Here is a 24775-nt window from a genome sequence, read left to right as displayed (position 1 = left end):
CACACTGAACCCCACCTCCGAAACCCTTCTTGAAACCCACCATGTTCACAAAGCCTTGTGAACGTCCACCTTCATTCTTCAGTCCTCCTCTTTTGCTTCTCTTCCAAGCTCATCTCTGCAACAATGAGGACTAGCCACTCTGTTTTGAACAGAAGGTGAGCACCCGAGGTTTTAAACCCCCTGCCTGTGTGCCACAACGGCGGTTGGGTGTCTAAACATAGACCCACGTACGCAGCTATCTATAGAGAATTGGTGAGGATGAGCATTTATGAGACTTCAGCTCCCATCAGGGACGATGGAAGCTGTCCATCCAGCAACATCCAGAGGGCCCCAGGATTCCCCACCGTAGCACATAAATCAGCCAGCCTGATCCGTGCAAGATTCAGCTTGCTCTCACTTAACGAAGCTCCTAATAACTGGTGCATTCCCCGCAACCACCACCAAATGAAAAAACAGGCACGTTTCAGCCTTCACACCCTAGAAGTGGAAAAAACCCACGCTTTGAGAGAGGAGGCTGTCCCGGTGCATCTGCAGCTGGAGCATGAACTCATGCAGAGACGCAGAGGGCACCCTCCCCCTTTGGGCTCCCTGCTTTTGATTCCCTTTAACGGATTGGCTTCTTGCAGTGTGTGGGTGCAAAATGGCAATGGCTGAACCATTGGTTTTGGGGTGCTGGAACAGCCCCAGACTCTTATGCCTGCTTCTCAGCAGCATCGGAGATCTGATTCAGAGTGCTCTTGTTGGGCTGCTTCTTCTTCTTCTTCATCTCCTCTCCCTCGTTTATCTCTTTCTTTGCTTTCCTGGCCACGCCAGACAACGGACTTCCTGCCACCAAGGCTTGAGCTGCCTTTGCACCCTCGCTTTCTGCCTTCTCCTTTTTCTTCACTGATTTGACTGCGGCCTCGGCCTCATCCATGGGCTCCTCCGGGGCCAACATTTCCATCTCCTGGCTCTCGGTTTCCATCTCGGTGCCTGCCGACGGCCGGAAGGGCCCCACGACCCAGTTCAAGGGCGTCTTTTGGACGACGTGCTCCACCAGCGTCTCCAGGGCCTCCTGCGCCTGGGCGATTCTGTTCCGGCTCTGCGCCAGCAGGCTGGAAGACAAGTCCTGGAAGGACGAGGCCGAGGAGAAAGAAGCGTGGAGCTGGCAGAGGTTGCCCAGGGATTGGGCCACCCTCTCGCGGATGTTGCTGGGCAGGCCTTCGATGGTGGATGCCAAGTGAGCATAGACCGGTCTGAGGTCCTGGGTGACAAAGCGAAGCATAGCCAGGGTACCCGATTCAACCTGCCAGGGCAAAACAACACAATCACAGAGGGGAGGCTGATTAAAGAGCCCTTTGGTGTTCACACAATTCAAATATAAGGTTATACCCAACTGCATACTACTTAGAGTAGACCCGCTGCAGTTGATGAGCACAACTAACTTGTAAGGTAAAGGTAAAGGCACCCCTGACCATTAGGTCCAGTTGTGTCCGACTCTGGGGTTGCGGCGCTCATCTTGCTTTACTGGGCGAAGGAGCCGATGTACAGCTTCCGGTCATGTGGCCAGCATGACTAAGCCGCTTCTGGCAAACCAGAGCAGCGCACGGAAACGCCGTTTACCTTCCCGCCGGAGTGGTACCTATTTATCTACTTGCACTTTGACGTGCTTTCGAACTGCTAGGTGGGCAGGAGCAGGGACCGAGCAACGGGAGCTCACCCCGTCATTGCGGGGATTCGAACCGCCGACCTTCTGATCGGCAAGCCCTAGGCTCTGTGGTTTAACCCACAGCGCCACCCGCGTCCTAACTAACTTGTAGTTCCCCTCAATTTTAAAAAACCAGCAGCAGCTTTTGAAGCATATTTTTTGTCACTGCTACGATGCAGAGATGAGAAGTACCTCTGGCTGTGTTCCTCCGGCTGCGGCCTGCCTCTCTTCCGGCTGTGCCTGGGTCCACTCGAGCAAGAGCTGGCTCAGCTTCTCCTGAGCCTCTTGGAGCCGCTTCCCAATGCCTTGCTGCGCAGCTTCAACCTGCCAAGGCAAGTGGGGAGCAGAAAGTCAGAAAGTCAGGACGTGGTGGGTCAGGGGATAAAGAAAACGGAAGATAATAACTTTTGCATTTTAACACTGCTTCTCTCTAAGTGAGAGATAAAACCAGATTATGAAACGATGCAAAAACATGGAGGGGAGATAAAATGGATGTCAACAATAAAAGTTTTAATGCAACGTGTGTCAGTGTTATGCTTCGTATAACGCAGGCATGGCCGAACTTGGCCCTGCAGGTGTTGTTGGACTACAACTCCCATCATCCCTAGCTAACAGGACCAGTGGTCAGGGATGATGGGAATTGTAGTCCCAAAACAGCTGGAGGGCCAAGTTTGGCCACCACTGGTATAACGTACCGTATTTTTCGCTCCATAGGGCGCACCGGACCATAGGGCGCACCTCGTTTTTAGAGGAGGAAACAAGGGGGGGAAATATTTTTCTGGTTTTCCTCCTCTAAAAGCCCTGTTTTTTTGAGGATCAGTTAAAAGTTTTGCAGCTTTTTGCAGAGGGAAAAGCCCTGTTTTTTTGAGGATCAGCTAAAAGTTTTGCACCTTTTTTGCAGAGGGAAAAACCCTGTTTTTTTGAGGATCAGCTAAAAGTTTTGCAGCTATTTTTGCAAAGGGGGATAAGCAAAGCTCCTTTTGCAAAGGGGGAAAAGCAAAGTGGAAAAGCCCCGTTTTTATGGGGTTCAACTCACATTTCTGCAGCTTCTAAAGGAAAGGGAGCCTTTTCTACAGTTTCCAGACAGATAATCTAATCAGCCAACCACATGTCTCTGGGGAAATAAACAACCTCCCTCTGCAGCACATTCAGCAAGGGAGGGCGGGGCTGAAAGGGAGCCTGGGACTCTTATCTCTCTCCCGATCTCTTGCTGATCAGCTGCTGAGCGAGGTCCTTTCAACACCCCCTTTTCTCTTTGTAAAATAAAAAGCATGATCCTCTTTTGGCCCCTGGGCAATTCAGCTCCAGGGACCACCATTCGCTCCATAAGACGCACAGATATTCCCCCTTACTTTTTAAGGAGGGGAAAAAGTGCGTCTTATGGAGCAAAAAATACGGTATACGTTATTAATTTCATTTCTATACCGCATTATATATTGTAAGAAAAATCTCTCGAAGCGTTTTACAAAACATTCAAACATCAAATACAACAATCCAGAGTAAAACATAACTGACTAAATGCAAATATGTTTATATACACAAACAAGCCTACTTAGAAGGGAACATGTTCATCATGTACGGTACATTTGGTTTTAAAATCTGCTGGTTTCACCCCCCTGTTTTTATGCCCACTGAATTAATGTCTGGTTTTTATTGCTATTTGTTACTGAGCATTTTATTTTAGTTATTAAATCTGCATACAGCCCTTCATCCGCAGATCTCGGGGCGGATCATTACATAAAAAAAATACAATATAAAAGCACAAAATACATGATAAAAACAAAAACAACTCACAAAATTTTATGTAAGCCACGTATCTATATCTAAAATAAGGGGGAGCTGCAACAAAATGTTGCAGTGTGTGGAATTGCTCCTGTCTGCTTCCAGGATACTCCATTCTGATCCACCCAATTTTCTGTGTTTCTCTCCCCCCCCCCCCCCGTCCATCGTCGTTCTGTGGCCGCTAGACATACTCATTTCTCACTGGAATGATAACTGGGGAGGGTAGCTCAGGTCCAGTTTCTTGGTTTCCCATAAACACCAAGCTGGCCTTTGTGAGAATGAGATGATGGACCCAGTGGCGGAGTTTCGTGCTCCGGCACCGGGGGGCGGGAAGCAGGCGGGGGCGGAGCTGGCGCGCGTTCTGGGGGCGGGGCGTGCCGAGATGGAACCCTATCGGGATCCCGCTGCCCGGGGCGCCCCGCCCCCTATGCCCCGCCCATTCCTACACCAGCGAATGGACCATTGGCCCGATCTAGCAGGGCTCTTCTTTTTGGCCAATATTGCTGGGAATTATAGAATCCTATAACTGCAGAGCTGGAAGGGACCCCTTGGGTCATCTGGTCCAACCCCCTGCAATGAAGGAACCTTTCGCCCAACGCGGGGCTCGAACCCACAACCCTGAGATTTAAGAGTTTCATGCTCTACCGTCTGAGGGATAAATGACACTTGGCAGTGGTGGGGTTCTAACTCGCCCTTTCGGAGAGCGCTCTTCTGCTCAGGTCCTGCTTCTGGCATCTGGTTGGCCACCGTGAGAACAGGACGCTGGACCAGGTGGGCCGTTGGCCTGATCCAGCAGCCTCCTCTTATATTCTTGTTCGGAATCTGCTTCCCGCAGAGGCCCACCAGGTGCCCTTAGGGACAGCACAAGAACTTGGGGTGCGTGGCATCTATGGCGTTGTGGAAGAGGGAGAAAACAGAGAAGCGCGGTACAACGGCATGGAGGCAGTTGGGTCGTGCCTGCTAAGTATGAACGCCCCGGACTCACCAGGTTGATCACCAGCTGGAGCTGAGAAAGCGTATTCTGAGTCTTTTCCCTGACGAGATGCAGCTTGCCCAGGGAATGCAGGTAAGCGCGGCGGCGGACTTTGCTCGAGAGCGACCCCAGGCGGACGAAGTAACTCTGCCGCTTGCTCTGCTCTTCCAAGGAGGCTTCTCCGAAACCTTGCACCTCCGTGGCCAGCTTGACTGCAAGAAATACGAACAGATAAACATCAGCGTGTGGGTGGGAAAGATGGGCAAATCTGGAAGGAGAGCCAGTGTGGTGTAGTGGTTAAGAGCGGTGGACTCGTAATCTGGGGAACCGGGTTCGCTTCCCCGCTCCTCCACATGCAGCTGCTGGGTGACCTTGGGCTAGTCACACCTCTCTGAAGTCTCTCAGCCCCACTCACCTCACAGAGTGTTTGTTGTGGGGGAGGAAGGGAAAGGAGAAGGTGAGCCGCTTGGAGACTCCTTCAGGTAGTGATAAAGCGGGATATCAAATCCAAACTCCTCCTCCTCCTCCTCCTCTTCTTCTTCTCATGTAAAAACACCAAGCAGGCCCCACAAATAACCCAGAGATGCATTTTAAGTAAAAGCACATCACCAGTGTGGTGTAGTGGTTAAGAGCAGTGGACTCGTAATCTGGGGAACCGGGTTCGCTTCCCCGCTCCTCCACATGCAGCTGCTGGGTGACCTTGGGCTAGTCACACTTCTCTGAAGTCTCTCAGCCCCACTCACCTCACAGAGTGTTTGTTGTGGGGAAGGAAGGGAAATGAGAATGTGAGCCGCTTGGAGACTCCTTCGGGTAGTGATAAAGCGGGGTATCAAATCCAAACTCTTCTTCTTCTTCTTCTTTTTCTCCCACCCCCAAAAATATTATTTGTACATTGCAGGGGGGGGGGTTGGACCAAATGACTCATGGCTGGGGCCCCTTCCAACTCCACAATTCTATGATCTGCAGAAGTTGGGGAGTCCCCCTCAAGCCTGCTAACACCCATCCTTTTGTGTGTGAGAGCGGTACCATTTTGGCTCCATAAGCAACTGGTGTGTAGAAACATTACTGCAGTTGTGGAGCCAGAGCACAGCCGTCATGCCTCGCGGTGGCCACTTCTCCTCCTCCATGACTCTGTTTAATCCTCTGTTAAAAGCATCTAGGTTGGTGGCCCTCACAATCTCCTATGGGAGAGAGACACCCACCCACCCCCCATAGTTTATATATAGGCTTCGGCATACAGAGAAACCGCAATCGCCCTCCGAGGCTCCTTGGACAGAAAGTTGTCATATATTGCTTCAAAAAATTGGTTTTGATCCAGTAGCCCTCCTATAATCTACTGCGCAGTGTAGCCGAAGGTTTATTAAAGAGTATCTGCAGGGACTCTTGACCAGGCATAGGCAAACTCAGCCCTCCAGAGATGTTTTGGGACTACAACTCCCATCATCCCTAGCTAACAGGACCAGTGGTCAGGCATGATGGGAGTTGTAGTCCCAAAACATCTCTGGAGGGCCGAGTTTGCCTATGCCTGCTCTTGACGAAACGGCACCTGTGGTATCTGGATTCTCCACCATCTATCCTGTCATGAAAACCAAGTTTCAAATATCCGCTTGGGATTAATTACCCTTGCCTTCTCACGGCATTCACAGGCTTGAGGTTGCAGACAATGAAAACCAACTTCCCGGAAGGGCGATCTAAAAAAAATCCCCAGAGGACAGCTCCTCTGTAACTGGGGGTGTCAGTCGTTTGAGGACACCATTCGTCATATTGTAAGTTATATGAAATTCCGAGGGCTAAAAACTTAAAAGAACCTCCTCGAGTCGACTGCCACCTTTAGTGACATCGATAGAATCAATTACCTGTTGTAAACCAAGAAATCTTTAATTAAAAATATGTAAAAAAATAAATAAAACCAATTACCGGCTGTCTAGCTCAAACAAACCTCTTACGTTTAACACAGCGAAGTTTGCACTAAAAGCCTCTCGACTCAGGAAAGCCCTAGAGTCTTATTCCCTGAGTTTTCCACCATTTGTGAAGTGTTTTATAATGCTTTAATCATATGTGCTATGATATGTTTTTGAGACCTGTTCGGCTTTGTGTTGTTTGTTCATGGCTATAAGCTGTATTTGGCTGAGCAATAAAAACCTGTCAATGGCTTAGGCTATCTTCACACCATACATCTAAAGCACGAGGAGACCACATGGTTTCCTCCACTGAATTATGGGAGGTGTAGTTTGTCAGAGGTGCTGAGAGCTGCTGGAAGACCCCCATAATCCTGACCGAACTACAGTTCCCAAAGTGTCGGCCAATGCTGCAGAGCACCAAAGCCCATTCTCACCTAGCTCCTCGTCAGTCATGGGGAGGTAGTAGTCCACCATATCCTCCGTCTTCCCCAACATGACGTCCACACCGCTGCTCAACGCCTGCTTCAGGAGGCTGGTCATCTCAATGCCTTCCTGGACAGGCCCGCAGGTCTTGACTTGGCCAGCCACAAGTTCCCTCGTCTCTTGGGCAGCTTGGAGGGCGGTATTGACCACCGACTTGGTCAGCTCCACGCTGTCCTGGGCCGTCTCCTTGCTCAGGTTGACGACGTCGGCCACCCTGTGGGTCACGAGCTCCTTCGCCTCGTTTGCGGCGTTCACTGCGGTGTTGACGGTGGAGCTCACCACCGATTTGGTCAAGTTGACACTGTCCTGGACAATGTCCTTGGTGAGATCGACAGCTTCAGATACTCGGTTCGACCAGAGTTGCTTGGCCCCGGAAGCGGCATCCATGGCTACATTGACCGTGGAACTGAGGACCGTTTTGGTTATGGTGACACCGTCTTCAATCACCTAGAAAGGAAAGGAGGCAGACCAAAGGTCAACTCAGTATTATTATTGCTACTACTACTACTACTACATTCATACCTCACCTTTCTTCTGAGGAGCCCAAGGTGCTGCCACAGACTGGTTGGATGCAAAGAAACTGTGGGAGGAACCAGTTGGGGAACCCTCAAGAGAAGAAGGCTCAGAGCCCAGGGCGTGGTGGTGGGACAACAATGAGTGGTCAGAGGGAGAAGACTGGGAGGAAATGTGGAAGAGGCAACAGGACTTGGCGAACAAGGGAGTCCAGAATCAGTGCCAGAAGCTGAACCAGCAGAGGAGAGATACTTCAGCTGGTGAAGAGGCATGGGTGTCTCCCTGTCCTGCTGCGACAAGCTCCCCTTCTCTCTGGTCTCCCAGCACCAGGAGAGGCATGAAGAGGGCAGGGGAGAAGTTTGTTTCATGCAGGCAGAGTCTCAGATTGCATGGGGGGGGAACCCTGCCGAGGATGGGATTTAGGCAGCTGTGGGGAGGTGGGGACTTCCAGTCTCAGCAACTGCTTCAGGGGGGCAATATTTGCCAGATAGGGGTCGCTGTGCTCATTAGGCCTGACACTCCTGTGCAGATCCTGTTTTTTGCTAATAAAGAGTTAACTCCAACTTCCTCAGTGTGATTTATTGCCGGCTCACTCCTGTCATGGTTTCCCTGTCTCAATTTCATCTTCACAACAACCCTGCGAGGTAGGTTAGGCTGAAAGATTTTGACTGGTCTAAGGTCACCCAGTGAGGTTCATGGCTAAGACTGGATTTGAGCCCTGGTCTCTGGTAACTTGCCCAATGGTCTAACAGCTATACCACATTAGTTGCAGTGCAAAGGAGCTGAATAATACCATATTAACTCTGGGCAGATCAGCACCATAGATCTAAAGAACAACATTTAAAGCTGGTGAGCTCCCCATCAAAGAATCTCAAGGACTGTAATTTGCTATCTGCTAAGGCCACAATAAAAACTAGGTTGTGGGACATCGAGCGCCAAGAACTCATAGAGGCAGCAGGCAAAACATGTTCCCCTCTCTATTTTCATCTTCCGTGGGCACACGAAACAAATTGTAATTATCTTGATTTTCTACTGAACCCCCCAGAAAGAAGGGCTTTTTCGTTGGCCAGGTTCAACGCAAATCCATCGAACCTCCTATGGGGAAGGTTTTCAGGCAGGGTGGAGGGCGAGAGGTTTTGTCCATGCGATGACCATCAGGTGGAAAGCCTTGTTCATATGGTTTTTCACTGCAAACTTTACGTCGATCTCCGCCACCAATTCCTGGACCAGCTCTGTATCCCTAGAAGGAGACCAGAGCGGGAAGTCTTGCATTTCCTACTAAAGGGAACTGACCAGGAGCTTACCAAATTGGTAGCTCAATACCTACATTTGCTCTTTTCTCGTCGTAATATTCTGCAGTCGTCTGAGTCATCAGGAGTCCCAGAGACGTGACCGCGGACAGCGGAGTCTTGTCTCTTTCCTCTTCTAATATAGTTTGCCCCACTGCGAAAGTATTATTTCGCTACTGTTTTATATGTATGTATGTTTGTTTGTTTGATGCCAATAAAAGGTTGATGATGAAAAAATTTGCTAAAGTATAGTGGGAATTGTAGCTCTGTCAGGGTAAAACTACAGTGGAGACTTTGTTGTTGTTCAGTCGTTCAGTCGTGTCCGACTCTTCGTGACCCCATGGACCAGAGCACACCAGGCACACCTATCCTTCACTGCCTCCCGCAGTTTGGCCAAACTCATGCCAGTCGCTTCGAGAACACTGTCCAACCATCTCATCCTCTGTTGTCCCCTTCTCCTTGTGCCCTCCATCTTTCCCAACATCGGGGTCTTTTCTAGTCTAATTTGAATGGGAGAAATACTGATTTAACAGCTTAAAAAGCCAGTGTGGTGTAGAGGACTAGGAGGACCTGGGAGAGACCAGGGTTCAAATCTCCCCACTTGGCCTTGAAGTTCACTGGGTAACCTGGAGTGGCCAGTTGCTGCCTCTCTGCCTGGCCTACCTCTCAGGGTTGTTGTGAGGATGAGAATGCAGAGGAGAACCATGTAGGGCACCTTGGGTAATTAGACTCTGGCTCCACCCACGACTGGCCTCCCTAGGACGATAGCTCAATCGGTAGAGCGTGAGACTTTTCGGTTTCAGAATCATGGGTTTGAGCCCCACGTTGGGCAAAATATTCCTGCATTGGAGGGGGTTGGACTGGATGACCCTCGGGGGTCCCTTCTAACTCTGAAGTCCTGTGATTCTATTATTGTACTTGTACCTAAGACAAAATTCGCGACTGGATTCTTGCTAGGGACTCTTGCTCTTGATCAAGAACTATCTAATGCGGCCAGACTCTCCACGTGGTTCCCTCGCGTGAAGGCAGTTAGATCTCTGGCCCACAATTTGAGTGATCTGATAAATCCTGCGCTAAGAAGGGCCTTTACACTAGCTCGATTTCATGCCATTCCCACAGCATTCTTACAGTGTATTTTCCAATACCCCTCTGGATCTTCGACTCTGCCCATGCAACAATGGAAAGATAGAGGACTTTATTCACTTCTTCCTCTACTGCCCACTATATGCCTCAATAAGATCTAGGCTTCTCCCTCTAATTCCGCCGACTATCGCCAGGGACGATGACCGCATGAAATATCTTCTGGCGGATGCCAACCCCTTGATTTCACGTGGAGTGGTCATCTACATATTACAGGCCCTGAAACTCAGGACCACCTTTTTGGCCAACTTCCCTTAGCCTTAGCCTTATGTATCTTCCTGACATGGACTCTTTTGTGATGCCCTGCTATTGCTTTTTATTTTATTTGTATTTTCCAGCACGATTTTACCTCCAATGTTTTAACTGTATCTGTTGTATTCTTTGTATAATCGTGCCAGGCCACTGCCTGGTCTTTTACTATGTGCTACGGCCACATGGCTAATGCAAATAAATAAATTGAAATACTTGTACCTGATGGGCCGGCTGGTGAAGGATAGGGAGAGTCTCTTCCAGCTGGTCCAGCCCTTTGCAAGCATACTGATTCACAGCAGCAACTGGCAGAAGGGAAGAAAGCAGATCACACAAATTCAGTGTGTGTTAACACACACAGACACACACACACACACAAATTATTGTTATTATCGTTTAAAAGCAAACATTTCCAAGGCAGGAAAATAACAAAACCACGATCAAAACCCCACGGAAAACAATAATCTATATCCGCTGAGGGATATAGTTCAGCTGGTAGACTCTTAATCTCAGGGCTGTGCGTTCGAGACCCACAATGGGTGAAAGATTCCTGCATTGCAGGGGGTTGGACTAGATGACCCTTGTGGTCTCTTCCTAGTTCCAAGGCTTTTTTTTCCCAGCCGAAACTCACCAGAACTTGTTTCTGGCATCTCTTGGGTGGGCACCATTGCCATTCTAAGAGAACGAGCGAGGTGCGTGAATTCCGGCACCTCTTTTTCTATAAAAATTGCACCGTCAACTCTATAATTTTATGCAGGCCTTGCAGGACATCTTCGGGGGAAGAAATGGCTAAGGAGCGGACCCTACACAAATCTAGAGCCTCTATACACACACAGACCAGGCTTGCACTCCAGGGTGGTCACTTAGGTGCTGCTAATGCAGCAAAAACAAACAAACAGTTTGACTTCACCTCCAAAGGTGAACTCGGTTGTCTCCCAAGACAGACAGGTGCCAAGCAGAAAATAAGTTCTCCTACATCACACACACCACAACTCCCCCCCCCCATTTCGTGGCATTCAAGGACTCACTTTGGGGCTCGAGGTGGCCGAGAAGCGGCTGGGCGCCCCCGACGGCACTCCCGACGGCCACCGCCGCCACCATCTCCGCCACGCTGCAGGCGGAATTGATGAACGGGTAATTCTCCTTGGCGTAGTTATACAGAGAGTGGCAAATGTCGTACGTGGAGCTGACCAGGGGGAGGCTGGTCACTCTGGTCACGATGTTCTGGAAGAAGGTGGAGAACGGTGAGAGTTTTACAGCGCAGCAGGCAAAATTCAAGAAGGGCGCAGAGCCCCTTCGCAAAGTTTTATTTACTCCATTTATTTATTAAATTTCATCTGAAAATCACAGGGTGGATTGTTGCACTTATAGATCGGGGGGGGCAGGGTAGCTGGTCAAATCAGGAGGGGGTTGGAAACCAGCTGGTTTCTTCAGCAGCCTGACCCAAACACACCTCATCTCGGCCTCTTGGAATCCCACCTCTTCTGCCTCTTAATTCTGGACTGCTCTCTGCCACAGCCTCTTCCTGCTCACTAAACCCTGTTACCTCTTCTGCTTCCGACATATCTTCCTCCCAGTCTGCTCCCTCTTCCGCTTCTGACCATTCATCATTGTTCTACCACCATTCCCTGGGCTCTGAGTCTGCTTCCTTTGGGGGTTACCCAGCCGATTCCTCCCACCACTCTTCTGCACAGGGGCGTAGCAAGGTAAATTGGTACCCCGGGGCCAAAAAATTTTTGTCACCCCCCCCCCAAGGCATGGGAAGGTCAGGTGGTACCTGGTGCGGAAAATTTCTTGTCAACCCCCCCCCCATTGATCCCCCCTGCAAAAATGGTTTTACCTATTTCATATTTTCTTACAAAGGAATAATAACAAGTAATAAAAAAAGAACCTTTTATTTATATCCCGCCCTCCCCGGCCGAAGTCGGGCTCAGGGTGGCTAACATCAGATACATAACATTGGTATAAAATCAAACAATAATTAAATTACCTCCTAAAAACATCTCAAAATCAGATTAAAGTCTAATCAGATGGCTTTCCACAGGGTCAGGGTTGGGAACAGTAAGTGTTCTCTGAACTGAAATTTCAGCCTTCATGACATAGGAAAACAGCCAAGTGAACAGCTGTTTTGGTGGAGGAGGGTCAAGATATTAACCGATATGCATGAAATTTCATATATAGCTATATAATCCCTAGTATAGTAAGATAAGACCTTCGGAGCAGGCATTTAAAAAAAAAATTCAAAAAAAAATGTTCCTTCATAATTTGTCACCCCCTCCACTATGGAACCCGGGGCAGACCGCCCCCCGTCCCCTTGCTATGCCCCTGCTTCTGCATCCAGCCAGAGGTGAAGAGGCAGAGATGAGTCCGGCTGGTGAAGTGTCTCGGGTGTCTCCTCATCCCGCTGTGACAAGCTCCCTCCCTGCCCCCCCCGGTCTCTTAGAACCAGTAGAGGCATGAAGAGTGCAGAGAAGTTAGCTTCTTGCAGGAGCAGTCTCAGATTGCTTGGGGGGGGGAATCCTGGCTTTGGGGAGGTGCAGACCTTCAGTCTCAGCAACTGCTTCATGGGGGCAAGACCTGCTGGAGATGGGCTTGCTGTGATCATTGGCCTTGGCACTCCTGCGCAGATCCTGCTGTTGCTAATAAAGAGTTCACTCCAAATTACTTGGTGTGATCTGCTGGCTTGCTCCTGTCAATAGACCGGCCTCTGCTCGCATTTGTTCAACAGGGCGCTTCTAGAGGGACTATACATGCCCCGCACAGGTCAGATCTGCCTTTCCCGCTGACCTTCAAGAGATCCCCAAACCCTCTTCTTTGCCTTCCTCCTGCTAGGACTACCTCTGTTTCAGGGCCATGTTTGCAGGACATGCTTCACGGCCATTGGTGGATATTCACTTACCATTGTGTGTGGAGCCTCTTGGCCGTCTCCTTTGACATCAGTGGCCATGGCAAAGTCAAACACACCTGCAAGGCAGAGGGGGCAAAGAATGGAAAGGTGATCAAGAACGGTGGTGGGTTTTGCTTCTTGTTCTTAACACGCTTAAGGGATGCTAGCTTTGATCTCTCTGCCTGACGCCCAACCAGGGCCCAGGGAGTCCCAGGGTTCAAACTCCCTGGCAGCCCAACCTACTATCCTGAGATTTCTGGAGGGGGGTGGGGAGTGTAAAAGGTAAATTCCCCAATGGCGATAGCAAGAGAAGCCTAGGTCTCTTGTTACAGATCTCCTCTCCTCATTCCCATTGTAAGTTTCCCAATTTTTATTTATTTTCTTTAATAAAATGCATCTACTGCTTGATGGTAGTAAGACCTCTAAGCCGTTTACAAGAAATACAGTATTAACATTATCAATAAAAGGCGCTAAAAGATTGACTACTTAGGGTGATGGTGAGGATGATGAAACCTGGACTGCACATCAAAGGGATGTTCACCGGCCCCAATCGCCCCCCCCCCCCCACACACGTGTGCCGGCAAATGCAACGCAGTTTGCCAAACATTTGTGTCCCACATAAGTCACTAGGTCACACCATGTGCCTGCTTATTTCTACAGTGTCTAATCTCTCCTAGCTTAAAAATGGAATTGAGGAGAAAAGCAACTGGGAAAAGCGCTAGGCTTCGATCCCTCTTTGAAAAGGGATTTTTAAGAGTCGGAAAAGACCTTCAGGAGCCAGTTTAGGAAGATTCCTGCCCCTCACCCTGTCATGCCACGGACTCTTTGCAGCCGTCAGAGCATCTTGCAGCTTTGTAAAAACAACAACAACAATATTGTCTGTCCAAAACTTGACCAGACCATTGAAACGTAGTGACAGCATGCTGGGTCATCTAGTCTCGTTATTATGTACACCAATAAGAAGCAGACCAAGAACTCGGGCCAATATAGAAGAAGAAGAAGGAGAAGGAGAAGGAGAAGAAGAAGAAGAAGAAGAAGAAGAAGAAGAAGAAGAAGAAGAAGAAGAAGAAGAAGAAGAGTTTGGATTTGATATCCCGCTTTATCACTACCCGAAGGAGTCTCAAAGCGGCTCACATTCTCCTTTTCCCCTCCTCCTCCACAACAAACTCCTCCTCCACAACAAACACTCTGTGAGGTGAGTGGGGCTGAGAGACTTCAGAGAGAAGTGTGACTAGCCCAAGGTCACCCAGCAGCTGCATGCGGAGGAGCGGGGATGCGAACCCGGTTCCCCAGATTACGAGTCTACTGCTCTTAACCACTACACCACACTGGCTCTCCAAGGCCTGGTTGTAGAGGAACGTTTTTGCCTGGTGCCTGAAGATATGCTATGAAAGTGCAAGGCAAGTGCCTCCTTGAGAGCCAGTGTGGTGTAGTGGTTAAGAGCGGTAGACTCATAATCTGGTGAACCGGGTTCGCATCCCCGCTCCTCCGCATGCAGCTGCTGGGTGACCTTGGGCTAGTCACACTTCTCTGAAGTCTCTCAGCCCCACTCACCTCACAGAGTGTTTGTTGTGGGGGAGGAAGGGAAAGGAGAATGTGAGCCGCTTTGAGACTCCTTCGGGTAGTGATAAAGCGGGATATCAAATCCAAACTCTTCTCTTCTTCTTCTTCTTCTTCTTCTTCTTCTTCTTCTTCTTCTTCTTCTTGGGGAGAGTATTCTACAAACAGGGAGCCACTGCGGAAAAGGCCCCGTTCTCGTGTTGCCACCTCTCGCAGAGGAGACACGCAACGAAGGTCCTCAGAGGACGATTGCAGGGTGTGGATCAGTTCATAAGATAGCCTCATCCTCCTTAAACAGGTCTAATCCTCTTTTTATAGATGAGTTGATGGCCATCGTTGCATGTCCTTTTGACACTCCACCCCACACCTGGCGATCCTCCCAAGCACGGATTTAAAAAAAATGCACCTCCCTTCCACCCTGTCCTTCAACAGGCTGCCTATATAAAAGTCAACGCATATCGTAAGAGCATAAAGGAGAGACTTACTTAATCAGGTTGCACCTATCCTGTTGTCCTAGTGACCAGCCAGGTTTCCCCAAGGGACGTGTCAAAGCAGGACATGAATGCAACAGTACTGTGCCTGCTCCTCGTTCCCTATCTGGCAGTTCTTTTAACGCCCTTTCAGGGCTTAGGCAAATATCTTTCTTTCATGAACCCTGGCATTGCAGGTCCTCATCCAGCATTCTGCCCACTACACCACACTGCCTTTCAAAACTTCTTCTCTTATACACCCTTTGCCTCTGGGCCCATGAGATGCAGCTAAGCTCATTCCTTTCTACTCTGATGGGAGCATCCTCCGTCCTACCTCTCTCGCCCCGATCTGGCCACAGTGATCCACCCGGCGGTCACCTCCAGACTTGATTATTGTGACTTGCTCTACGCGGGGCTGCCCCTGAAGCTGACTCAGAAACTCCAGCGGGTGCAGAATGCCGCGGCGAGGCTCCTCACGGGGTCTTTGCCACGGGACCACATTCATCCAGTGCTATACCAGCTGCACTGGCTCCCGGTGGAGTACAGGGTCAAGTTTAAGGTGCTGGTTTTGACCTTTAAAGCCCTATGCGGCTTGGGACCCTCATACCTAAGGGACCACCTCTCCTGGTATGTCCCGGGTAGGACCTTAAGGTCCTCAGTTATTTGGAGGTCCCGAGCCACAAGGATGCTAGGTTGGCTTCAACTAGGGCCATGGCCTTCTCAGTACTGGCCCCGACTTGGTGGAACGGTCTGTCACAAGAGACCAGGGCCCTGCGGGATTTGGCATCTTTCCGCAGGGCCTGCAAGACGGAGCTGTTCCACCTGGCCTTTGGGTTGGTTTCAGTTTAACCCTGATGTTTCGTTCTTTTGGTGTGATTGGTGGGCTACTTAAAAATGAGGCTGCAGTCTAAATTCAATTTTAAATTGTATTTTAATCTGTCATTTTAATGAATTTTTTATGTTTTTGTTGTGATTTTATTGGTTTTAGCCGCCCTGAGCCCGGTTTGGCGCGGAAGGGTGGGGTATAAATAAAAATTTATTATTATTATTATTATTATTATTATTATTATTACCTGGAGATTCTGGGGATCGAACCTGGGGCCTTCTGCATGCAAGGCAGATACTCTGCCACTGCCCTCCCTTACCGAGAACTACAAATATTTGCACGTGTCCAACAGAAGCACCGATAAAGCAACAACTCGGGACCAGAGAGAACACCCAAACAAGGAAAATGACACAACAGCTGATGCAATATTATATCTCATTAAGGGTCCAAAATGGAAGAAAACAAACACCACTATCCCATTCAAATTAAATAGAATAAAACATTATCATGATGTATTATTATAATGTTTTATATGTTGGAAGCCCCCTAGAGTGGCTGGGGCAACCCAGCCAGATGGGCTGGGTACAAATAAATTATTATTATTATTATTATTATTATTATTATTATTATTATTATTATTATTAATCAGATGGGGACTCTCCCAGATGACTTGTTTAGTGAATGCTTATCCCAAGTTGTCCTACAAAGTTTGCATGAAGGTTATATGACGTAACTGTTTAGTGAGCAACCGCTCTGAGATGTTTACACAGAGAAACTAAACTAACTACACAGAGAAATTAAAATGATTGGTTTCTCAGCACTGCCCTTGAGGTACTGTAAGGTTTTGTAATAGCACCCACAAACTTATTTCTCAGATGAGGCAGCTTCAGAAAATTTAGACGCAACAGCCACTCCAGCTGGTCAAATGCTTTATGCAAGTCCAGCGTGATCAAAACCAACCGGTTCCTATTCCTTTTGCTCTGCTGTCCTACTATTCAGAAATCTGTGGGCTAGATCCAATGATATATGCATAGCTGTCAACTTTTCCCTTTTTAAAAGGGGAATTCCCTTATTCCGAATAGGATTCCTCACAAGAAAAGGGAAAAGTTGACAGCTATGGATATATGACACCCTGGTATCATCTGGGCTGATGATACTAGTGGTAATGTTATTCAGTCTACAGGCGAGAATAGCAGTAATCTCCTTTTGATTCAGATTAAGTAAATATATGGGTCTATATTATTCTAGGTTTCTGCCAGATGTTAGCATTACCTTGATTCTAGGATCATGTGTAGAATAGGAGCCTCCTCCCCAAAGTCATAAAAAAATCCATTCTACAGGTGAAACTTGAAAAATTAGAATATCGTGGAAAAGTCCATTTATGCAAGCAATTGTTATCATTAGCTACTGGAGTTTAATATATGAGATAGATTCATGACATGCAAAGTGAGATATGTCAAGCCTTTGCTTGTTATAATTGTGATATTACGGCGTGCAGCTGATGAAAACCCCAAAGTTGAGACTGTTAATTTGGGGTTCTCATCAGCTGTACACCATAATCACCACAATAATAACAAATAAAGGCTTGACATATCTCACTTTGCGTGTCATGTGTCTATCTCATATATTAGTTTCACCTTTTAAGTTGAATTACTGAAAGAAATGAACCTTTCCATGATATTCTAATTTTTCGAGTTTCACCTGTAAATGTGGTGCAAGGATCTATCCAAACTAGTTATAGCATGCAGCCTAAAAACCTGTTGGACTTGCCATATTTCAGCTTTGAGATCCCCGGTGTCATGACCATGGGGGTCAGATTCCTCATCTTCAGCAGGTGAGGATGAAGACTCTGAAGCAGAAGGGGAACCAGCCCCAGAAAAGCTCTCAGGTGAACCTGCAAGTAATTGCGGGTGGCAGAGTGCTGTTTCCCTTCGGGGCATGTGTTTGGCCACTGTGAGGACAGGATGCTGGGCTAAATGGCTCCAGCTTTGCTTCTTCTTTTTTAAATTTTTATTTATACATTTTTACGTTTTTAACAATCAAACTCACTAACCACAACAACAAGACAAAACAAAACAAAACAGAGCAAAACAATAATTCTTGTACAAAGTTTTGTACATTATTTTATACAGTATTTTATACAATAATTGACTTCCCTACACCTGCTCTCCACCGTATCCTCATTGAAATATAAAATATCCCAATTTCCCAACTTTTACACTGAAACCAATATTAGATATCCACTCAGATAATACCTTTAAACTTGAAAATAAATTTTCCCTTTTTCCCCCATGGTTTTTCTACAAGAGCTATTACAAAGCGAATAACCTGTTCATGTCGCATCCCTTCTTTAGATAGCCCGGGAAAAAACTGCCAGCTCAATATATTCTATAGTCTTACTAAACCATTCCTTTTTACTGGAAGGCTTTTCTTTTTTTCCCAGTATGTCACTACCAAAATTCTCACAGCGGCCGGGCTCCAGCTTTCCTTATGCTCTTTTTAAACATTTCGATGTTTTAAAATCTTCGCCATTACCCCCTTGCATACCTGCTTTCAGGGCATCCCATCGTATATGTGGGGATGACTCACCCCCCTGACTTGAGCTCAAAACACATCTATCATCGTCTCCATCTAAAACATCAAGCAAATGTGGGATTGTGTTATCTGACCTGGACATCTGACCATCTTTTGTGCCTCGAAGCTTTTTTTTTTTTTTCTCCATCATCTGATCTAACGCGGGGGCGATTGGGCAACGCAATTGTGTAACCTCATAATGATATTTTGTTTTCCTCAGGGACAGAGGTGGCATGAACGAGATGGGTGGATGGTTGGTAGATGGCTGTGGGCAGGTGAACCTTGTCATAACAAAATGTGGCCTGTTCTGCCCTGCTTCCTCCACCTTACACAAACACACACACACACACCGTTCCTCTGATCCATGCTGAAATATTAGATGCCCCATCATTCCACCTGCTCTTGAAGACACACCTGTTTAGACAAGTTACAGGTAGGTAGCCGTGTTGGTCTGCCATAGTCAAAACAAAATAAAAAAATAAAATAAAAATCCTTCCAGTAGCACCTTAGAGACCAACTAAGTTTGTTCTTGGTATGAGCTTTCATGTGCATGCACACTTCTTCAGATACACGATCTGTAAAATTCTGTCAATTTTAAGTTGCCATTCCTCTTTAGTTGGGACCTTGCTCGTTTCCCATTTTGGGGCTAAAAAAACACAGGCTGCAGCAGAGGCATACATAAATAACCTTTTTTGACACTTGGGAATTTCAGTCTGAATTATCCCCAACAGAAAGGACTCTGAACAAAATAAAATAAAAAAATTCCTTCCAGTAGCACCTTAGAGACCAACTAAGTTTGTTCTTGGTATGACCTTGGTATGAGAAAGGACTCTGGGTTTTGTTTTGTTTTTGGAAAGTACTTTTAAACTTTTTTTTCAATTCATTATGGATCATTTCCCAATACTCTTTTACCCTTTTACAAGTCCACCACATATGAAAGAACCTTTGCATACCCAGCACTTATCTGATTCAGTCTTATACATCTTAGCATCAGGGACCTGCCAAACCAGTTTTTTGTAACACACCTTGCACATAATTGCAAGTGGGGACTGCAACCAAGTGTTGCAGTGTGGTGCTCTGCGCTTCAAGATTCCAGACACTCCAATCCATTATCCCTCCTCTCCATTCTCCATTCCTTCTCCCCACCCCACCCCTACCACCAGTCAGCCACCATCCCATGGCCGCTGAGCATGTTCAGTCCTCATTGGGCTGTTTTGGGGGCTGCCCCACCAAGGCTTCATGCCTCCCCTAAATATTATTTGCACTCCTTGGGGTTCCCCCAAGCCTGCCGAAATGTGTGCACACATCCTCGTGCCCCTTGCTTGCCTAGATGCGAGGCAGGGAGCTCTCTCTGTGTGTGTGTTTGTGTGTAGAAACTAGACTCCCAAAACATTTACATTAATTGCTCTGTCCGTTTTTGCATCGGGCCGTGCCCATCATTAGCAGGTGGCCCCAAGAATATTGTCAAATGGTTGCCCACGTGCCTAGGTTTCAGCAAAGGGCAAGGTCTTGCATTCGGCGGAGGAGCTGGAAAGGATACAAGGATGGTCAGCAGGGTAGTGGAATCAGTGGACATCCCTCCCTTCATTGGACCTCGAGCCCAAATCCACCCACTTACAAGAGTAAAGCGGCCTGTTCCTCATTACACACTTGGCTGCTGACACAACCTATGGCACACCTTTCATCAGTCCCTTGCGGGATAGGAAGGTAATGATAGCTTCTGATGGAATGAGTCGGCTGTAAGTGATCTGAAAGGCACCCACGCATCTTTGCGTTGGGGGAATAATTAGGTCCAGGGTGTCCTTCCAAAATGTGCGCTCCATACATAGCTGTCAAGTCTCCCCTTTTTTGCGGGAAACTCCCTTATTCCAAGCCGTTTCCCGCAGCTATCCCTTATTGTTGATATCCCTTAAATTTCCCTTATTTCCGGGAAGGAGAGTTGGAGTCCGGGGTCTCCTTGGGTCCCTGCCTTTCTCAGCCCTGCCTGCCTGCCTGCCTACCTCACAGGACTGTTGTGGGGATTAAATGAGGACTAGGACCAGGGAGCTCCTTGGAGAAAAAAGGTGGAATATAAATGCCTAATAACAAACAGACAGACAGACAGATATATAGAGAAGAAGAAGATAAAATAGACGAATGTTTCTTGGCAACAAGCATTAAGCATTGCTGCCCCTAACTGGAGGCAGAGCAGAGCCAACCTGGCCAGAAGCCATCAGTGGTCCTCTCCTCCTGCATGAATTTGCCCAATCCTTTTCTAAAGCCATCCAAGTTGGTGGCCGTCGCTGCTCCCTGTGGCAGGGAGTTCCAGAGGTTAACCGTGTGCTGCGTGAATAAGTGCTTTCTTTTCTCTGCCCTGATTTCTCTTTCCTGGGAGCTCTTTCCTGGTGTAAATTAATTTGTTGCCTGGGGGGGGGGGGGATTACCACGGCTATGGTAAACTTGACGGCTATGGTTCCATACCCGCCGTGTAAAGGATCCGTCCCTTTGCCTTGTCATTCTCTGGGACCCAGAAGACGGCTCAACCACAACTCCCATCCTCCTTGGCCATTGGTCATGCTTGCTGGGGCTGATGGGAGTTGGAGTCCAGCAACAAAAGGAGGGCCACTCTTTCCCCACCCCTGATGCATACGAAAGCTTACAGGCATATCTCCATTCTGGCCATCCCTACTATTAGGGAGAGCAGGGGTTGGGGACCTTTGTCGCTCCATATATTGCTCTGCAACGACATCTCATCCTCATCCCTGGTCATTGTCCAATGTGTGCCAGGATGATGGGAGTTCAGCAGCGTCTGGCTGGAGGGGCAAAGGTTCACCACACCTGTCCTCAAGATAACTAGCAGCCCACTTTCCAAAAGAGCAAAGTCTAAACCATGCCGTGAAAACAATAGACTGGTGGGCACCTTAAAAACAGGCAACTTTCTTATAGCATCTTTTGCTCATGCTACCAAAGACGCAGGTGGCACTGTGGGTTAAACCACAGAGCCTAGGGCTTGCAGATCAGAAGGTCGGCGGTTCGAATCCCCGCAATGACGGGATGAGCTCCCGTTGCTCGGTCCCTGCTCCTGCCCACCTAGGAGTTCGAAAGCACGTCAAAGTGCAAGTACATAAATAGGTACTGCTCCAGCGGGAAGGTAAACAGCGTTTCCATGCGCTGCTCTGGTTTGCCAGAAGCAGCTTAGTCATGCTGGCCACATGACCCGGAAGCTGTACGCCGGTTCCCTCGGCCAGTAACGTGAGATGAGCGCCGCAACCCCAGAGTCGGACACGACTGGACCTAATGGTCAGGGGTCCCTTTACCTTTACCTAAGTCTTACACTAAACAATGTTTCTCAAACTTGGATCTCCAGCTGTTGTTGGACTGCAACTCCCATCATCCCTGACCACTGGTCTTGCTAGCTGGGCTGATGTAGTCCAGCAACAGCTGGAGACCCAAGTAAGTGCTAACGTGTAGAGGGAACCTTTGTCCCTCCGGATGCTACAAATCCCATCATCCTTGATCATTGGCCATGCTTGCCAGGGCTGATGGGAATTGTAGTTCAGCAACATCTGGAGGGACAAAGGCTCGTCCCCACACCTGCATTCAAGTCATGAGGTGTGGGTCAGGGACAGAGAACCTGAGCCTGTGGGTCTTCCAGATGTTGTTAAGTCAACGGTTCCTATCATCCCTGGTCACTGGCTATTCTGACTGGGGCTGATGGGAGCTGGAGTCCAGTAACATCTGGAGGGCTGCAGGTTCCCCATCCTGGCTGTAGCAAGAAACGGATGCAAGCCATTCAGGATGTTCTAGCTGTTGTGCCAAAGTATGGATTTTACATAGGACTAAAGAAACGTCAAAACAGCAATTCTGATCTTTTAAGGTTCAAGGTTCGAAAGTGTGTAAAGAGCCAGAAACGTGAAAGAATGAATTCGAACTGGAAATCCTTCAAAGTTCTGCCCCGAAATGAATTTAATACATTGCCGAGTTCACCTGGCAATTATGGAAACCACTTTCGGGTGTAGTTCAGAGATTCCTGACCTAATTCTGCGAACTTCAATGAACTGATCTAGTAGTTCGTCCCAAGAACTTGGTTTAGGTTCCATGTCACCACTTGAAAGACCCCCCAACCCACATACGACACTCAGCAAACATCAGGCAGTGTGAAGATGGGGAAGGGGATAGGAGATGATAATATATTCATAGAACCATAGAATTCTAGAGCTGGAAGGGACCCTCAGGGTCATCTATTCCAACCCCCTGCAATGCAGGAATCACAGCTGAAGAATTCCTGATAGATGGCCACCCAATCTCTGCTTAAAAACCCGCAACCATCTTCTGAGGTTGTCAGTTCCACTGTCAAACTGCTCTTACTGTCAGGAAGTTCGTCCTAATGTTTACCTGGAATCTCCTTTATGGTCATTTGAATCCATTAGTTTGGGTCCTGCCCAAACTTGCATGCTCCATATTTCATGACAGCCCTTCAGATATTCTATGGTGGCTAGCCTACCACCCCTCAAGTCTTCTCTTCTCCATCTTAAACATCCCCAACTCCCTCATGCATTCCTCATAAAGCTCGATTCCAGACCAGTTTGTCGATACCCTTCTCAAACTGAGCTGCCCAGAACTGGACACAGGACTCCAGGTGGGGTCTGACCAAGGCAGAATAGAGTGGTCCTATTATTTCCCCTGATCTAAGGAATTAGGCACAAGAAAGAGAGAGGATCTTCCTGATTTCTGGAATAATTTATGGTTTTAAAAGTTCAAAACCAAACCAACCCTTTGAATTGGACTCAGCGACCGATGGCGGGAGCTGGTCACCTCAGTGGAAACCAGAATGATATTACTGTATATTCCAGTTACATTCTGCAACTGGCTTCCATTTTCTCCAAATGTGTTTCAAAGGCACTGCATCTCTAGGCTGAGTTGCAGTAGTCTTAAACTGGATGTGCCTGAGACATGAGTGAAGATACAACAAAGATCGAAGGATGCTTGTGTAGTATCGGGGACTGCTCTAGTTTGCACTCTCTCTCTCTCTCTCTCTCACACACACACACCGCATGCCTGGTAAAACACAATCCCCATTAGGGGCGTTGATGCCTGCTTCTTGGGAGAAAAGCAATGACAAACCTAGACAGCATCTTAAAAAGCAGAGACATCACCTGAGCAGAGCCCTGAGTGCTCACTAGAAGGACAGATCCTGAAGTTGAGGCTCCAGTACTTTGGCCACCTCATGAGAAGAGAAGACTCCCTGGAAAAGACCCTGATGTTGGGAAAGATGGAGGGCACAAGGAGAAGGGGACGACAGAGGATGAGATGGTTGGACAGTGTTCTCGAAGCGACTAACATGAGTTTTGCCAAACTGTGGGAGGCCATGAAGGATAGGCGTGCCTGGCGTGCTCTGGTCCATGGGGGTCACGAAGAGTCGGACACGACTGAATGACTGAACAACAACAACAAAGGCATTTCAAAGAACTCAGGCACAGACCCACAACACCAATTTGCAAAGTGCCTTTTGGGGAGAGATCTGGGGAAATGCTGGTTGTTTTTTTTAAATTGTTAAATAGGCCCAAAAAGTTATTCAAAGTTTAAGCTAACCCTAGGACGCAACTGAAATGTCGTCCCATTTCTCTTTACCTTTTTAGCATAATTGCATCTCACCATATTATTATTTTTGGCTGCCATTACAGTTTCTATCCCAGATTCCCTTCGAAGGAAGAGGTTCTCCCCCTCTCCATTTTCTCCCCCCCCCAACAACCCTGCAAGGTAGGTTATGCTGAGAGACAGAGGCTGGTCCCCCGAGGTCTCCCAGTGAGCTTCATCCGGCCGCCTCCTGCCCCCGTCCCAGCACAATATGCCACCAGTCTCACCTGCTCCTTATGATCCTTCCTCTTGGCTCCGGAACAGTCCTGTGCACAGCTGACGCGCTTAAAACCTTCTAATATAGCTAATTGCCAGAGACATGTGATGGGTGGAAGAGGAGGCACACAGCCAGGGAGTTTCCCACACCTTCCCAGGAGCAACAACACCAGGGGTGGGTGGAGCATTGCAACATCTGTAGGAATAGCAGCACACTGCATTGCAAAACTTCCAGTGTGCTTTGCTCATTGCAGTGGCTGCAAGGACTTTGAAACTAGGTGAGAGGGGACAGATCCCAGAATCGTCCAGTAGGAGGAGTCCCCGCACCCAAAACAAGGGCATATAAATGGGATAATAAAGGTCAATTACCTATAGAAGCCCTTTTGGTTAGGGCTAGGCAATCTTGGTTTTATAGAGAAGAGTAGACTTTACCTGTTGCAAACACAGGCAGAGAGGAATGCTTGCCGGTGAGGAAATAATAAAGTTGTTTGTTGCAGGAAATTTTGTTGTTTAGTTGTTTAGTCATCTCCGACTGCGGAAGGCACGAAGAGTCGGACACGACTGAACGACTGAACAACAACAACAACAACAACACCCTGCCCATCTGGC

General features: G+C 48.0%; 1 protein-coding gene across 1 annotated transcript; it reads right to left on the bottom strand.

The window, feature by feature from the left end:
- LOC117039595 (perilipin-3-like) lies at positions 1 to 24313 on the bottom strand. Its single transcript, XM_033136759.1, has 8 exons — positions 24178 to 24313; positions 12917 to 12981; positions 11046 to 11241; positions 10240 to 10322; positions 6778 to 7273; positions 4455 to 4654; positions 1880 to 2011; positions 1 to 1285 (listed from the first exon to the last, which is right to left on the bottom strand). Exons 2-8 carry the CDS (start codon positions 12962 to 12964, stop codon positions 692 to 694), a joined length of 1749 nt encoding a protein of 582 aa, XP_032992650.1. The 5' UTR covers positions 12965 to 12981; positions 24178 to 24313; the 3' UTR covers positions 1 to 691.
- Between the last annotated feature and the right edge of the window lie 462 nt (positions 24314 to 24775).

This window comes from Lacerta agilis, chromosome 18 (assembly GCF_009819535.1).
Source record: "Lacerta agilis isolate rLacAgi1 chromosome 18, rLacAgi1.pri, whole genome shotgun sequence".
In the NCBI taxonomy this organism is placed as follows: domain Eukaryota; kingdom Metazoa; phylum Chordata; class Lepidosauria; order Squamata; family Lacertidae; genus Lacerta; species Lacerta agilis.
Note: the sequence above shows the minus strand (reverse complement) of the source record. Positions and strands in the feature narration are given on the sequence as shown.

Excerpts from the sequence above, each read along its gene's own strand:
- LOC117039595 (XM_033136759.1), bottom strand. The coding sequence starts at position 12,964 with ATGGCCACTGATGTCAAAGGAGACGGCCAAGAGGCTCCACACACAATG. Across the intron at positions 7,274-10,239 it reads TTCACCAGCCGGCCCATCAG|GTGATTGAAGACGGTGTCAC; the intron begins GTACAAGTATTT and ends TTTCCTTTCTAG. Across the intron at positions 4,655-6,777 it reads CATGACTGACGAGGAGCTAG|TCAAGCTGGCCACGGAGGTG; the intron begins GTGAGAATGGGC and ends TATTTCTTGCAG.